General features: G+C 34.4%; 1 protein-coding gene across 2 annotated transcripts in view; it reads left to right on the top strand.

Annotated features, from left to right (window-relative positions):
• Positions 1-18,517, top strand: part of LOC123528649 (dual serine/threonine and tyrosine protein kinase-like) — a 100,972-nt gene that overhangs the window by 68,248 nt on the left and 14,207 nt on the right. For both annotated transcript variants that reach the window (XM_053521619.1, XM_045308529.2), the window contains exons 10-13: positions 4,384-4,539; positions 7,898-7,988; positions 12,032-12,110; positions 17,337-17,507. In XM_053521619.1, the coding sequence (XP_053377594.1) occupies positions 4,384-4,539; positions 7,898-7,988; positions 12,032-12,110; positions 17,337-17,507 (497 nt within the window). The remainder of the gene's footprint in view (positions 1-4,383; positions 4,540-7,897; positions 7,989-12,031; positions 12,111-17,336; positions 17,508-18,517) is intronic.

Genomic DNA, 18,517 nt, shown 5'->3' with positions numbered 1-18,517 from the left:
ACTCGTAAACACATGACAGATATTATTATGTCTCCCACCACACAGTGGTGTGGGAGACATATTGATTTACTCCAGTCTGTGTGTGTGTCTGTCTGTCTGTCACAAAGCTTGTCCGCACTCTAAGTCGAACAATTCTCATCCGATCTTCACCAAACTTCAACAAAATGTGTCTGCCAATAAGTGCTCAGCCAAGTTCAATAACTAGCCAAATCGGCCTAGGCACTTCGGAATTATGGCCCTTGGTTTACCAAAACACTCAGATTTCTTGCGCAGTTTTACCCCTAAACCAGCGCCTATACTACTAGTAGTATATGCGTCCTTTTGGTGTCAGGAAAGCGCATGCACATGTGGATTAAATAAACAGTATATAAAGACTGACTTACTATTTTGATGATTAGGCAGTTGTGGGAGACATGCGCTTTTCTCAAAAGCATCTCTAGTTATTATCATGTTTTTTAAATCATCTCCAACAGGGCTCCATCATATATGAAAAGGCATTTTTTTTCCCTACCAATACAATACATAACTACTGTACCAGAATCAGGGTATCTGCCAGTGTAACCATAACTTAAGTGATATTTTAAGTTATAATTTTACACATAGTGATTATTTTTAGCTCGACTATAGTTACGAAGTATGGTCAGCTTTCTACTTGGTGGCGTCCTTTCACGTCCGCACCTTGGTTAAAATTTTGATGCACTTTCTGTTTTTCTCTGTAACTACTAGACGGATTTGTGTCAAACTTAAAATTGTTATTCCTAATCATCATCAGCATCATATGGCACAAGGATAATAACTCTTACACTAATATTTCATGAATTATCACCCTTTTTTACTTAGAATTTTAAGTTAAAAGTTTTGGTTCATTTTCACTCTATCTCAGTTATTGCTGAATGGGTTTGATTCAAACTTAAAACAGTTGTTCCACATCATCACCACATCATATGACACAAGGTCGACAAATCTGGCACCAATTTTTCATGAATTATGCCCCATTGTTACTTAGAATTTAAGGTTAATTTTGATGCATTTTCATTGTATCTCTATAATTTCAGAAAGAATTTGATTCAGACTTAGAACAGTTGTTCCACATCATCAAACACAACATATGACACAAGGGCTATAACTCTTGCACCAATATTTCATGAATTATCCCCCTTTGTAATTTCAGCATAAAGTTTTGGTGCACTTTCACTCTATCTCAGTTATTGTTAAGTGGATTTGATTCAAACTTAAAATGGTTCTTCTACATCATCACCCACATCATTTGACACAAGGGCCATAACTTTGGCGGCAATATTATATGAATTATCCCCCTTTTTACTGAAGATTTCAGGTTAAAGTTTTGATGCACTTTCACTCTATCTCAGTTATTACTAAATGGATTTGATTCAGACTTAAAATAGTTGTTCCACATCAGCACTCACATCATATGACACAAGGGCCATATCTCTTGCATCAGTATTTTATGAATTATGACCCCTTTTTACATAGTATTTAAGTTTAAATTTGATGCTTTTTTCACCATATCTCTGTTATTGTAAATGGACTTGATTATTATTGAGCAGCGACATGCGATTTTGGGCCATTTGACAAAATTTTGACATTTTGAGTTTTTACTGCATTCTGCAAAATACAGTCTACATATACTGAGATCAGAAGTCTTTGTTTCTTGAATTTTGACCTGTTATTAGCAAATATATGGCAATTTTCGTTGCTACCTGTTTGTGAAATTTGAAAATGTTTGACATTGTTTTGATGTTGTTATGTTGTTGTTTTGACATTCTCCTGACAGCCAACTGTTATGAACACTGTTCTTTATTAAGGCTGGTAAATTATGAAATAAAGCATTGCAAACTTATATAGTATAACCATCATTGATACCAGACAATATAATTTCATTAAAACTATATTCAATAATTTACCAACAAATTTGTGATGTCTTTAGGAAGTCCACCAAGCCATCTTTAAAACATGTTTGTTTGCTGCGCCTGAACAAGCATTTCAAGGTGATAAAAAATGAAGAGCCTCATTTTTAAAATATTTTTTAATATAAAATAAATTTCAAGAATTCAGACTGTTTCAAGCATTAAAAGTCAAGGTGTGATATTTGAGCAAGATTCATATATGATCTAAAGCACACATTTTCATTTGGTTATAAACACTTTAATAAATTATTACAGTTCTGTTGATGGCAGTTCAACAAACTTTTGATTTAAATTCTAAGACATTTCTGTTGCAAGAAAATATAACATCAGTTTGTTATTTTGTCATTTTGTCATTTTATAGTGACATTCTTCATCAATGTTAAATGATATGGTATTGTAGTTCTCTTTGTTGATACCAAACATTATAGCAGGTTTCAAATGCCTCCTTCAAAATTTTGGGTGGGGTAAGCTTTGTGCTTATCCATCCTGCAAATCCAGAAGTGTTGAACACCATATCATAGAGTGTCAATGTCAGTTTACTGTAAACATAGATTTATTAATAAGAGCCTAATTTAGAGCTTTTAAAGCACTTTCATGTGAGCACTAATTCTTGATTCCACATTGATAACAACACAAAAATTAGCCATATTGTAATCTTAAATCTCAGATCTTAAAATCATTGTGCAGTTAACCTTTAGCTTGCTGTTGCAAGTGGTTCTGCCTTTACAACAAGAGCAGACCATGATCAGCCTGCACATCCGTGCAGCCTGATCATGGTCTGCTCTGTTCGCTATTCAGTCAGTAATTTTCAGTGAACACCCTGAACACCCCTATGGATAATAAATGGTACTGTCCAAATTGAATGATGGACCGGTCCATTTTAGTTTAGCAGGGTAATGGTTAATCAGATACCTATAAATATATATTATAGATAGTAAAATACTTCAGTCATTTATCATTTTAAAGATATTTATGTATTGTCTTTTCTATGTTTCTGTGAAAAAAAGTTATAATTCATTTGATACAATTTACTTAAAATGTTATGACAGACCTCCACAGAATGAATTTTGTTGCAACTACAACTAATGAAAAATAACTTATTCTCAATAATATACACATGGCAAACTAAATGATTTCAAAAATTGAAGTCAGCATTTATGAAAAGAGATTGCTTGGTTACTACTGGCCTTGATTTACAGAAGGCTACACGAGTCAGTCAAACAAATAGCATTAACTGTGCCAGCCTTTTCCCATCCAGATTTAAGCTTGTTTTATGACATATTTAAATGTTACAGATCTACATATGAGATGTATATGTAATCATGTAAAATAATGTAGATAAGTGTGTGGTTGTGCATATAAAGGGTGAATTTATTTTCTACAAAATATTCATTGTATATTATATTGATCATGGTGAATACATTTAAAGACTTTCAAACACCATGATAATGATATTTTCCCTCAGGTAATAGTACCTTACCGTTTATAAAAGTTGTACAAGATCCATAAATTGCCGGAGTTTTTTTCCGTACAAAAATGTGGGGGAACTTGGCTGGTGTTGCAGCATATCTGTATCTATATAACAATGTCATATTTCTTGAAAAACGTAATTTTATGTCCAGTGGAAATTCCAATGTCTACAAGAGCTAAAAATAGAAAAATCTTGTCTGGCTTTCACAGGTCTAATGCTGGCCGAATTTTGATGAGACTTCATAGGAGTGATCAATACCAAGCCTAAGTGAGCATTTTTCCAGCATGTTTCACTTCGCTGCACAAATTGGCAACAAGAGCTAAAAATACAAAAATCTTGTCTGGCTTTCACATGTCAAACTACTGGCCGGATTTCAACGAAACTTCACAAGAGTGATCAGTACCAAGCCTAGTTGTGCATATCACTGACATGTTCTGCTACACTGCACAAAATGGCTGCCAGAGCCAAAGATAGAAAAATCTTGTCTGGCTTTCACATGTCAAACTACTGGCCGGATTTCAACGGACTTCACAAGAGTGATCAGTACCAAGCCTAGTTGTGCATATCACTGACATGTTATGCTACACTGCACAAAATGGCTGCCAGAGCTAAAGATAGAAAAATCTTGTCTGGCTTTCACAGGTCAAACTGCTGGCTGGATTTCGATGAAACTTCACAGGAGTGATCAGTACCAACCCTTTTTGTGCATATCGCTGGCACGTTCCGCTTCCCTGCACAAATTGGCCACCAGAGCTAAAAATAGAAGAATCTTTTACGGCTTTCACAGGTCAAACTGCTGGACAGATTTCTACAAAACTTCACAGGAGTGATCAGTACCAAGCCAAGTTGTGCATATCACCGACATGTTTCACTTCCCTGCACAAAATGGCCACCAGAGCTAAAGGAATACATAGAGGGGTGGTATATGTTTTTATGACAAAAACACCTAGTTGTTTAATTACATATATATCTTATCATTTGCAGGAATATACCAGACCATGATAGGGTGGTTATGCTACGTGGGTCAATCATAGATTACACATATGGAGGTGGGACCACTCCTGCAGTACTGCTGGTCATGGATCGACTACAGCGTGATCTGTACACAGCAATCAAACAACATTTGGACTGGGTTGGTCGGTGAGTTCTTCATACTTTGTATTCATACAAGCTTTCCTTATAAATATAACCCACACATAAACAGTTGTTAGTTGCACTTTATGTAGGGTATTTATGCATTGAAAGGATGTTAGTATGGCAGCTTTAGATTTTAAATGTGAAAGTGTTTAATTTCATGGAAATAAATTGTTCATGATAGGGTCATGATTTTGTGGATTTCAGATGTCTAAGAATGAATGGGATTTTTTTTTTTTGGAGGGGGAGTGGGGGAATATTTTATTCCAATAATGCATATTAAATTATTAACTTACAGACAAGCTCTACGTCTTTTCAAAGACTACATTAACATACTATGACATGAAACTACTTTTACAATAGTCCATTCAGCTGGCTGAAAATAAAATAAATTGGTTCGTTAGGGTACTGGTATGTACAAATATAATTATACAATGCATTCTAAATGGTCTTAACAGTTAGTTATTATTGTAATTTATAGGGAAAAAAACATGTTCAAATTAATTATATTTCGGGAGCCGATTAATGTTACAACATCTGTAGAACTTATAACAAGTCAGTATTAAGTTGACCTTGCACAAAACGAAACAGATAGGTTGACTTACTCACAATAAAGATAAATATTGATATGGTTATTTTATACATTATGTGCACAGGCTCAGTTTTTTCAAAATAAAATAGTTATTTATTAAATTCCTTTGATGTTTGACTTAATATAATAGGATATTGTGATCCCCAAAAAGACGTAACTACAACAATTTAACGACAGAAATACATCAGCAAAAAAAAGACAAAGACTACATTAATATTATGAAACCTCTTTGTCATATTATTTTCAATACTAAATTACTTTGTATTATATTGTGATATATTAATTACGATACATTAATTATATATATCAGTATTACTTTATGTTACTTATGTGGTAAGACAGTATGCTGGACTTTCCTCCATAATTAACCTCAAGTAAAAACTTTGTTAATTCTTTATCAATTCTAACAAAAAATGATACCAAATAAAAGTTACAGAATAAAAAGAGAATCATGTACTTAGTGAAGAATTTCTTCTGTAACCAGAATTTTATATGTAGACCACCTTTTATCAAATTTTTCCCATTTGCATATTGAGCACTGAGTATATTTCTATGTGTTATAATAACACCTTATGATACATTTAAAACTTTGTAAATTAAGGTTTTGATTGTTGTATCTACAGCTGTAAATATACTTCTTTGCTATAAGAATAATAAAGCAGCTCTTAATTTATTTGTGATTCCAAGTATTAGCTCTGCATTGCGGTTCTCTTGTTTTTATTTAGCAGTTCCCTTTTTTGTTCACTTACAATAATTCTTTTTTGAATGACTTCCCTTTTATGTTACTATAAATAGCTTATTTTTTAACTTTTTTATTATTGGCCGTAGGGAAAAACCGAGACCACTTTTCTGTGGTACAACATGAATGGTACCTCCAATTTTTAGGTGTATTTTTACATATCTGTACCTGGTAAGGATTTTTTTTGTGGACTTAGAGAATATTTTTTGGAATTTCTTCCCTTTGTTGTTCCTGTCCTTTGAGTTTCAACAGTCGAGTTCTTTAAATTTTGCCCCCTTCCTCTGATATAACCCTTTGGGCGTATATTGCCACGCTATAACCCTTTGAGCGTATATTGCCCCGCTTGGCGGAGCTCTTGTTGACAATGCTAGTGTTTTAATTACTGTGATTTTACCATAAGGAGTCAAAATTCTCCTTAACCATTGCGTAAATAGATATTTCGTCTTTGTAATTAAGTTTTATGATTTCTTTTATTTTGAGTGAAAATTTAATTCCTAAAACAGTAAAAGTTCCATTTTCCCAACAGAGATTCTCTTCTTTCAAAAAATTCAAGACAACTTCTCTTCATGCTTCCAAACCACACAACTTTTGTTTTTAGCTCATCTGATTTTTTGAAAAAAAAATGATGAGTTATTGTCATCACTTGAGCTGTTGTCGGCGTCGGCGTCGGCGTGCGTCGGCGTTGCCTGGTTAAGTTTTATGTTTAGGTCAGCTTTTCTCCTAAACTATCAAAGCTATTGCTTTGAAACTTGGAAGACTTGTTCACCATCATAAGCTGACCCTGTATAGCAAGAAACATAACTCCATCTTGCTTTTTGCAAGATTTTTGGCCCCTTTTGTACTTAGAAAATATCAGATTTCTTGGTTAAGTTTTATGTTTAGGTCAACTTTTCTCCTAAACTATCAAAGCTATTGCTTTGAAACTTGGAATACTTGTTCACCATCATAAGCAGACCCTGTACATCAAGAAACGTAACTCCATCTTGCTTTTTGCAAGAATTATTGCCCCTTTTGGACTTAGAAAATCAGTTTTCTTGGTTAAGTTTTAAGCTTTAGGTCAGCTTTTATCCTAAACTATCAAAGCTATTGCTTTGAAACTTGCAACACTTGTTCACCATCATAAGCTGACCCTGTACAGCAAGCAACATAACTCCATCCTGCTTTTTGCAATAATTATTGCCCCTTTTGGACTTAGAAAATCATTTTCTTGGTTGAGTATTATGTTTAAGGCAACTTTTCTCATAAACTATCAAAGCTATTGCTTTAAAACTTGCAACAGTTTTTCACAATCATAAGTGGACACTGTACATCAAGAAACATAACTCTATCCTGCTTTTTGCAAGAATGATGGCCCTTTTTAGACTTAGAAAATCATGGGTAGGACAATATTTCTATTATACAAAAAAAATCAGATGAGCGTCAGCACCCGCAAGGCGGTGCTCTTGTTTCAATATTATTGTGAAGGCCAGAGGATTTTTATATTTTAGGTGTAAGTAAATTTCATAGATAAATATATGAAAGGTAGTACACATTGTATACATAATAATTTCAAAATTTCAAAATGAATTGTGAATTTAAGTTAGTTATTTTCATTTGAATATATGAAATACATAGTAATGTTTAATTCTTGGTAGCATTCTTTGCTTCCAAAGGATCGTTTTAAAGATTTTATTAACTATCACAACAGCAATCTTTAAGTGCCACGTGGCGGCTGTAAAAAGTCTCCCCATACTTTGATTCAGTGTTGTTATAGGTGTTGCACATTCCATTACCTCTCATGAGCAGACTCAATCAAACCAAGTCTGCTATAATTCTTCATGGTTGAATTCTTTGCTTCCAAAGGATCATTTTACAGATTTTATTAAAGTGTATGAAGGTCAAGTACTCCAGTCCCCACACTCCAAGTTACAATATAAGAAAAAGAAATTAGCAGTCTGGAGTATTACCTGTACTTAAACTTCTACAGTATTATAATGTAATCATTGTACCTGTATTTGTGTCAGCATTGACATTATTTTATACATAAATTTCAGGTTACAAGTGTCCATTGATGTTGTTGAAGGAATCAGGTTTTTACACAGCCAGGGTCTTGTTCACAGGGATATCAAACTGAAAAATGTTCTAGTAAGTTATTGTTTATAGTTATTTGATGAAACACAAGCTCATGCAAAATAAGAAAGAAAATGCTTTCAGTGTCTAGTATTGATATTTATTAGTTATCTGATTTTTAGCTTGACTATACGAAATATATGGAGAGCTATCCTACCCACGTCGGCATTGGTGTCTTTCTGCGTCCCCACCTTGGTTAAAGTTTTTTTTACACTTTCTCTTTTTTCTCCTTAACTCTGTAATTACTTGAAAGATTTGCTTTAGTCTTAAAATAGTTATTCCTCATCATCACCCACATCATATGGCACAAGGGCCATAACTATTACACCAATATTTCATAAATTATCCCCCCTTTTTACTTAGAATTTCAGGTTAAAGTTTTGATGCACTTCTACTCTATCTCAGTTATTCCTAAATGGATTTGATTCAAACTGAAAGTAGTTGTTTCACATCATCTCCCACATCATATGACACAAGGCCCATAACTGATACCAATATTTAATGAATTATTCCCCCTTTTACTTAGAATTTCATGTTAAAGTTTTGATGCACTTTCACTATATCTCAGTTATTACTAAATGGATTTGATTCAAACTTAAAATAGTTGTTCAACATCATCACTCACATTAGATGACACAAGGGCCATAACTTTTGCACAAATATTTCATGAATTATTTACCATTTTTACTTAGAATTTCAGGTTAAAGATTTGATACACTTTCACTCTATTTCAGTTATTACTAAATGGATTTGATTCAAACTTTCACCTTATTACCCACATCATTTGACACAAGGGGCATAACTCTGGCACCATTTTTTCATGAATTATGCCCCTTTTACTTAGAACTTAAGGTTAATTTTGATGCATTTTCACTATATTTGTTATTACGAAATTGATTTGATTCAAACTTGAAGTAGTTGTTCCACATCATCACCCACATCATATGACACAAGGTGCATAACTCTTGCAACAATATTTTATGAACTATGCCCCTTTTTGCTTAGAATTATACTTAAATAGTGTTTTGATACACTTTATCTTTATCTCTCTTATTACTTAATATTTTTGACAAAGACTCAAGCTATTGTGCGATATCTTCATACACTATTGGAGTCATTAAACACTCCGGTGACAGCTCCAGTTTCCTCAGATGTGCCCAGTTTCACTATGCAGCATCGAAATAGTTGAGCGTGCTGTCTCCTGTGACAGCTCTTGTTTAAAAAATCTTTGAGGTATTGTTGTCACTTGATCATCAGCTTCAGCGTCAACGTTGTTTAAAATTTTTGTTTAGTTCTGCCTTTTCTCAAAAACTATAAGAAATACAGCTTTGAAACTTTGCACACTTGTTTATTATCATTAGATATCTATGTAGGCCAAAAACCATAACTCTGATAAGCATTGTGTTTATGTCCCCTTTTCTACTTAGAAAATTTGGTTTTCTTGGTTAACTTTTTTGTTTAGGTCGATTTTTTCTAAAAAAAACTATAAGAGCTACAGCTTTGAAACTTTGCATACTTCTTTATCATCACTAGATGATTAAAAAAACCAAGAGCCATAACTTTAACCTGCACTTTGTAAGAATTATGACCCTTTTTTATACTTAGAAAATTTCAATTTCTTGGTTAAAATTTTTATTTAGGTCCATTTCACTTGAATACTATTAGAAAAATAGCTTTGAAACTTTGCAGACTTGGTTATCATCATGAGATGAGTAAGTAAGCCAAGAGCCATAAATCTGATATGCATGTTGTCTGAATTATGGCCCTTTATGTACTTAGAAAAATTGAATTCCTTTTTATTTAGGTCACTTTTCTTGATTTCTATAACAGCTTTGAAACTTTGTACACTTGTTTATTTATCCCCCCACCAAAGGTGAAGGGGATATTAGAAATGCTCTCCGTCCGTGCGTGCGTCCGTCCGTCCGTCCGTCCGTGCGTCCGCAACGATCTTTGTCCGGACCATAACTCCAAAAGTACTTGAGGGATTTTCTTCAAACTTCATACACTGATAGAACACATTGGGAGGAAGTGCAGTGTGCAAGAACAATAACTCTACCTTGCCTATTTTTTGAGTTATTCCCCTTTATCTTATTTTCTTAAAAAATTTTGTCCGGAGCATAACTCCAAAAGTACTGGAGGGATTTTCTTCAAACTTCATACACTGATAGAACACATTGGGAGGAAGTGCAGTGTGCAAGAACAATAACTCTACCTTGCCTATTTTTTGAGTTATTCCCCTTTATCATATTTTCTTAAAACATTTTGTCCGGAGCATAACCCCAAAAGTACTGGAGGGATTTTCTTCAAACTTCATACACTGATAGAACACATTGGGAGGAAGTGCAGTGTGCAAGAACAATAACTCTACCTTGCCTATTTTTTGAGTTATTCCCCTTTATCATATTTTCTTAAAAAAATTTGTCCGGAGCATATCTTCTTCATGCATGGAGGGATTTTGATATATCTTGGCACAAATGTTTACCACCACGAGGCGGAGTGTCATACGCAGGAACCAGGTCCCTAGGTCTAAGGTCAAGGTCACACTTAGAGGTCAAAGGATACAAGAATTAAAACCTTGTCCGGAGCATTTCTTCTTCATGCATTGAGGGATTTTGATATAACTTGGCACAAATGTTCACCACCACGAGACGGAGTGTCATGCGCAAGATCCAGGTCACTAGGCCTAAGGTCAAGGTCACACTTAGAGGCCAAAGGTCAGATACAAGAATGACTTTGTCCGAAGCATTTCTTCTTCATGCATAGAGGGATTTTGATGTAACTTGGCACAATTATACACCATCATGAGACGAAGTGTCATGCGCAGTTCCCTTCTTTAGAATTACTTCCCTTTGTTGTTACTTTAAATAGCTTTTATTGTAACTTTTTCATTACTAGTCGTAGGGAAAAATCGAGACCACTTTTCTGTAGTACAACAAACATGCTAAATCCAATTTTGAGGTGTATTTTGACCAGTCTCTTCCTGATAAAGATTTTTGTGTGGACTTGCAATTTTTTTTTTTTTTTTTTTTTTTTTTTTTTTTTTTTTTTTTTTTTTTTTTTTTTAAAGATTAACTTCCCTTAGTTGTTACTATAAATAACTTATATTGTAACATTTTTATAATTGACCCTAGGGAAAAAACAAGACCACTTTTCTGTGGTACAGCATAGATGTTACTCTCCAGTTTTAGGTGTATTTTATTAATTTTATTATATATAAGGTATCTCTACCTAGTAAGGAGTTTTTTTGTGGACTTTAAAAAACAAAAGACTTACAATGATTACTAAACAACCACAAAATTAACATTCCATTCGCAAATACAGCTGCCCGGTGGGGGGATTAGCCATGTCTGACATGGCTCTTGTTATCATTAGATTAGTATGTAGGTCAAGAACCATGTTTGTCAGAATTATGTGCCTTTTTAACTTAGAAAATCAGTATTTCTTGGGGGTTTTTTAAGTTCACTTTTCTTGAATACTTACTATAGTTTTGAAACCTCATACATTTTTGTCATGAATTAAGATGAGTAAGAAGGCCAAGAACCATTACATTTTTCTTAACATAATGTCCAGTACTTGCAGATGAGCGTTGGCACCCGCAGGCAGTGCTCTTGTTATAAATCTTGCTATACATAGTAACAGAGGTGTACAGGACAGAAATTTGTGGTCCAATAACTTGAAGTGTGCACAATAACCTTTAGGTATATAATAACCAACTTATTAAACAGCAGTTGCATACATATAATTGGTAATTAGCTGTTCTTAATCAATTTTACACTCAGGCCAGGCTATTTTCAATCATTCAATAACAACCTAATTGCAAAGTTTCAATATAGTGTGTAATTACATACTTACAGTTTCCAGTAATATCTGCACAATTAATGATTAAAATGAGGTAGGACTGTTCTGTTAGCCAAAAAATTGCCAACAAACTATTAGCAAGTGATGTGGCAAAAATCATTGTATGATATCACTTGTCAGCTTAATCTTCCACATTCTTATTTCTTAAAAACTAAAGAAATTTGTGAAACCTTGATTATATTATGTGTTCTGGTTTCCAGCTTGACAAGGAAAACAGAGGTAAAGTCACGGATCTGGGTTTCTGTAAGCCGGAAGCCATGATGAGTGGTAGTATAGTTGGTAAGTATTGTTACATATTTTAAGCATGTCATCAAGACATAGAACATCTTTATGCCCCTAATGAAAGGAAATTGTTTGCTCATTGTCAGTAGGTAGACACTTCGGTTTCAGATCAGTAGTTGGAGATCACATGCTTACAGTGATCAAACATCCTGAGATGATTGCTTGTGGTCACAAGATAGCTTCTACTTTTTGTCTGCCCAGCTGTTGCATAACTGAAAAACTGTGTTTAAGCCAAAACAAACAAACAAACAAAACTTCTTGTCTGGTCAGTAGGTCAAAGGTTGCAGTAACCTCAAGACTGAAAATGGTGTATGATCAATAACTGGAGAAAACTTGGACCTAAGAGTGCCTAACTTCACCCCTATCGATTTAGGGTTCAGTAGGTCAATGTGACCTTTAGACTAAAAGCAGTTTCTCAGCATTAGCTGCATTAGCTTAGGAATGCTTGGGCCTACAGCTATCAAACTTCACAGCACGAATGTCATTGGTCATAATATTATCCCTATAGTTTTGGAGGTAAAGGTCCCGCTGACCTTAGTGCTACAAAGGATGTATAGCTGGAAAACACTCCGGTAAAAAAGGTGTAATGAGTGGTAATTTCAAGAACAAGTTGCATCGTTGATAACATGTTTGAATAATAGCAAAAGCTTATTTTCACCCGATGTAAGATTATTAAAAAGGTCAAATGCACACTTTTTATGCAAATGGCATTGAGAAATCACATTTTAGCCTTGTCCTAAATAGTTGTGACATTGCCGTTTTTACGGCAATTAATTTGGTTTCGAGGCATCCATTTATTTCAAAAAAGTTTTTTTTTCTTTTAATATAACAAGCCCGTTGAAACCTATACAGTGATGTAATTTTTAAATATGTTCTCTGACTAATCGCCAACGGAAAGCTGACTTTATGCAAAAATCATGCCAAAATCTTTCTACAAAATTATTGTTTTTTCGAGCGGAATAACTAAGTAGTGTGTAAACTGTCCCATAGATTTTTTTTTTAAAGACTAAAATTATCATGTAAATTTTTTTTACTGTTAAATGAACGAAAAAAAATACAGGGGTCTCAGACTTCGTTTTCACTGTATGTCTTAAAATTTCCCCCTACCCCCCTTTTTCACATGCAGATTTTGTGCATCAAAACTTCACAAAGAACTGTTTGTATTTTAGGGAAAAATAAGTTAGTCACAAAAGAGTTTACAACAAAATAAATTTCATTTTAAGCGTATTCTAATTTTGTAAGCCATTTTCAGATTTCTTTCCAATTTTTATTGACACACTTGTATACATGAATGCTTACACAAAAAGGCGTAATGAAAAAATTATACTTCTTATTAAACATTTTACTGCGTTAGATTATCAGTTGGTTTCAATCTGTTTCAAATGTTTCATAAATAGTTAAATACAATTTTCCCCGGAAAGCGGAGATGTTACTTCGAGCCCAGCTAGATACAGCATCTAGTGCTGACAAAATCTTAGCCATATTTTTACTCTAAACATAAATAAATATATAATAAATATAATATTTTTTGGCTTCAAGGCATTTATTCTAGCTTTGATGGAAAAGAATATATCAGAAATTTTTTTTTAAGTAGGCAGTAGTTATATCCACTCCTTTCTGACTTCAGGTAGATATTTAATTGTTTATGCCCTATCTATATAATGCTAGTTCTTCAGCCTGTGTAAAAATTTCCAGTAAGGACCTGCCGAATAGTTACACATTAACAGACTGGTTTCATTGTGCCTCTGGTCTAAAACAAGGGTGTGCATTATCGCTGACACTTTGGGCAGTGTTCACCAACGACTTAGTGCAAGAAATTAATGAACTTGAACTCTGGGTAAATATGGGAAACGTAAACGTCTGGATATTGCTATACGCAGATGATATAGTTCTCATATAGGACTCTGAAGAGAAACTGCAATCAATATTGGATGTGGTTCACTCATGGTGGAAGAAATGGCGCGTCCTTATTAATACGCTTAAGTCCAAATGTGTTCACTTCCGACAAGGACGCACACGTCATACTGATTTCGTGTTCAAGGTTGGTGATAATATATTGGAAATGGTGGAACACTACAACTTAGGCGTAATCTTTGACGAGAAAAACTCATTTTCTGTGAACCGTGAAACCTTGGCAAAAGGAGCAGGTCGAGCACTGGGTTCCGTGATTAGTAAAATACACAACTTGAAAGATGTCGGCTTTAATGCATATGAAAACTATATAACAGCTGTGTTGTGCCAATTCTCGAGTATGGGGCTTCAACATGGGGATTCAAGCAGTTTCAAAGCATTGACAAAATTCAGCATCGTGCTTTAAGGTATTTCTTTGGTGTCCATCGCTTCATTCCAATTATGGCTATGTACGGTGACTCAGGGTGGCTTCCAATGGTTGAGAGTCAGAAACTATGTTTACTATGTTTTTGGAATCGTTCACAAATAATCAGCAACGACCGAATCACAAAGAAGGTGTTTAACTACGATTAGCAATGGTGTACGAACAATTGGTCCAGTGACGTGAAATTGATTATGGATTACTTAGACATAAATCGTGAATTTACGACGAAATCTATTGTTAACAACTGTGAATGATTGTTTAAAGACAAAGTGCAACACCAGATGGCCAAATGACATCATGAATGTGAATAAGTTATGAACTTATCGCCTGTTCAAATCCTCGTTTAAAAAAGAGGAGTACCAAACACTTAACTTAAAGAAGTATGGGCGTCTGCTGTTGAGCCAATTTCATTTAGAAATCCTCCTGTTAAGGATAGAACCGGCCGCTTCGTTGGTGAACATCTGGAGGGAAGACTCATTTTCTGCTATCTTGTGATAGATACACAACTTTGAGAAATAATACATTCAGTGATATAAACACTTCACAGAACAATTTATCTGAGACAGATTTATTAAGTTTATTAATGCAATCATATACTAGAAAGGTAGCAGAATATATTGTTAAAGCATTCCTATCATGAAGAAGTTTATTATATCGTTAAAATACATACTTTTAAATATACTGTATGTTTGTATCATATCCACTAGTTTATGATTACCAAGTAAAAATTAAGGGATGTGAATTTTGCAATTTAATTTTGGTGTTACAATTATTAAGTACACTACATTTTTAGATTAATTATCCAAATGCTAAGCCTCATTAATCCGTATCACTGATAATTAACTAAAATTCATTTATTCAAGTCCTCATTCAAAGGGAGAGCTTCATTTCATTGTTTTATTCTACGATTGTTCCAAATTTTATTATCGCAATTCTTAGATATACAAGTACAAATTATTCTGAAAACACATTATAAATAAGGTGACATATAAGTCCATTTGGCCGGGTGTAAATTTCATATTTCTTGTTTGTTAGTATCATATCATTGTTGTTACACATATCACTATAATAAATAAATTTCTTATCTTATCTGTTTAAGTATGACGAAAAGCTGGATGCGAAATTAAATCTTCAGCATACAAGCTGCTTACTGTCAACGTTTAGAACGCAAAGATGTTGTGTTGTCAAGCATAATGTTTGACATTATTCTAGATGGCGCTGAATTACGCCTTCTTGACCTTAAGCAGATAAACTTCATAACTGATAAACTTAAATGACTGTCTATGGTCAGTAGGTAGCCCCGGTTGATTTTTGAGCATTAGGTCAAGGTCCCAGCAGTTTTGAGACTGAAAATTACAGACCCATTTACCTCACACAGGCTGTGGGGGCATATGTGTTTTGCTCACCTGTGACAAGGTGAGCTTTTGTGATCGCCCTTCATTTGTTGTCCATCCGTCGTCATCTGTCCACAATTTCTTGTGAACACGATAGTGACCACATTTTGCAACTGATTTAATCAAACTTGCACACAACTTTTATTGGCATAATATCTCGGTTCATTTTGAAAACTGGCCAGATCCCTTCATGGGTTCCAGAGTAATGGCCCTTTAAAGGGCCAATTTATTTATTTGAGTTTTACGGCGCACCAACACAGTATAGGTTATATGGCGCAAAACAGAACTACAAATTTTGGTTCCACATCTCATTTACATTGAAATAAAAACATGAGGTATGGAATCAAAATTTGCATACCTGCTGGAATCACACAGTTACTGCAAAACCAAGTATTAAGACCCTATTAGTCGCCTCTTACGATCATGCAAGGGTAAGGCAGTGGTTCCAATTCTTTTCATACACAGATTGTCCCAGAACCACATGGGGCCTTAAAGGGCCAAAATTTGCTATTTTGGCTTGTGAACATGATAGAGACCACATTTTGCAATTGGTTTAATCAAACTTGCACACAACTTTGCTATTTTGGCTTTTGCAGCCATATTGAGACATCATGTGTGGTTTGATTTGATACAGACTTGCAAAATATCTTTAACAACAATAGATCTTGAATTTCTTGATGAATACGTCAGATCCAATCATAGGTTCTGGAGTTACGGCCCCTGATTGACCACTGAATGAGCCAAAATTTGTTAATTTTTACCTTGTGAACAAGATAGAAGTGACATTTTACATTCGATTTTAACCACACTTACACACAACTTAAGTCACAATAAGATCTCGGTTCCTTTGAAAACATGGGTTCTAGAGTTACTACCCCTGAAAGGGGCAAAATTTTCTATTTTGACCCTTTCAGCCATATTATAATAGAGGTTTCATTTTTGCTTTGACTTGGTTCAAACTTGCATAAAATGTTTATCTTGATGATCGCTAGACCAAGTTCGAAACTGGGTCATTTTGGGTCAAAAACTAGGTCACCAGGTCAAATCAAAGGAAAAGCCACATTTATGACCCTATCTTTTTGAAACTTGGTCAGAATGTTTATCTTGATGATTCGTGTGCCAAGTTCAAAACTGGGTTATGTGGGGTCAAAAACTAGGTCACCACTCAAATCGAAGGAAAAGTTTTTTTACACTGTAGAGGCCACATTTATGACCCTATCTTCATGAAACTTGGTCAGAATGTTTATATTGATGATTCCAAGGCCACGTTTAACAAGTGAGGGATATAGGGTCATCAGGACCCTCTTGTTGAATTTGTTTCTTTTAACAGTGTATGGGAAATGGAACATTATGTAAGTAACATGACTAGATGATGCTAGGGTTTATTAAATTATAGGTGCTTTATGCTGACAAACTAAAATTTGTCTTGTAATAAATCATTGCTTTTGCTTTCCTGCTTTGTGATAAATTCTAAAAAATACATATCAATTTCAGGCACTCCAATCCACATGGCACCGGAACTATTTACTGGTCGGTATGACAGTAGTGTTGATGTGTATGCATTTGGCATATTGTTCTGGTATATATGTGCTGGAAGTGTGAGACTGCCACAGAACTTTGAGCAATGTGCAAACAAGGACCAACTTTGGACTAATGTCAAAAAAGGTTTGTGTGACATTCCTATCAAACTGTTTTTAGCTCAACTATACGAAGTGTATGGAGAGCTATCCTATTCACCCCGGCGTAGGCGTCTTTCCGCGTCCCTACCTTGGTTAAAGTTTTTTTACACTTTCTCTTTTTTCTCCTCATCTCTGTTGTTACTTGATGGGTTTCCTTTAAACTTGAAATAGTTGTTCCTGATCATCACCCGCATCATATGGCACAAGGGTCATAACTCACACCAATATTTCATGAATTATCCCCCCTTTTTACTTAGAATTTCAGGTTAAAGTTTTGATGCACTTTAACTCTATCTCAGTTATTCCTAAATGGATTTGATTCAAACTTGAAATAATTGTTCAGCATCATCACTCACATCATATGACACAAGGGCCATAACTTTTGCACCCATATTTTATGAATTATAATCCCTTTTTACTTAGAATTTCAGGTTGAAGTTTTAATACACTTTCACTCTTTCTAAGTTATTACTGAATGGATTTTATTCAATCTTAAAATAGTTGTTCCACCTTATCACCCACATCATATGACACAAGGTACATAACTCTGGCACCAATTGTTCATGAATTATGCCCCCTTTTACTTAGAATTTAAGGTTAATTTTGATGCATATTCACTATATCTCAGTTATTACGAAATGCATTTGATTCAAACTTGAAGTAGTTGTTCCACATCATCACCCACATCATATGACACCAATATTTTATAAATTATGCCCCCTTTTTGCTTAGAATTATACTTATATAGTGTTTTGATACACTTTATCTTTACCCCTTTTATTACTTAATATTTTTGACACAGACTCAAGCTATTGTGCAATATCTTTATCCACATTGGAGTCATTAAACACTCCAGTGACAGCTCCAGTTTCCTCAGATGTGTCCAGTTTCACTATCCAGCATTGAAATAGTAGAGCGCGCTGTCTCCTGTGACAGCTCTTGTTATATTGTCCCTACAGAGTGAATTTATAGTGCGGCTTTGTCTGTCTGACCTTC

Source organism: Mercenaria mercenaria, chromosome 13 (assembly GCF_021730395.1).
Source record: "Mercenaria mercenaria strain notata chromosome 13, MADL_Memer_1, whole genome shotgun sequence".
Taxonomy (NCBI): Eukaryota; Metazoa; Mollusca; class Bivalvia; order Venerida; family Veneridae; genus Mercenaria; species Mercenaria mercenaria.
This window is presented reverse-complemented; position numbering and strand designations above follow the sequence as displayed.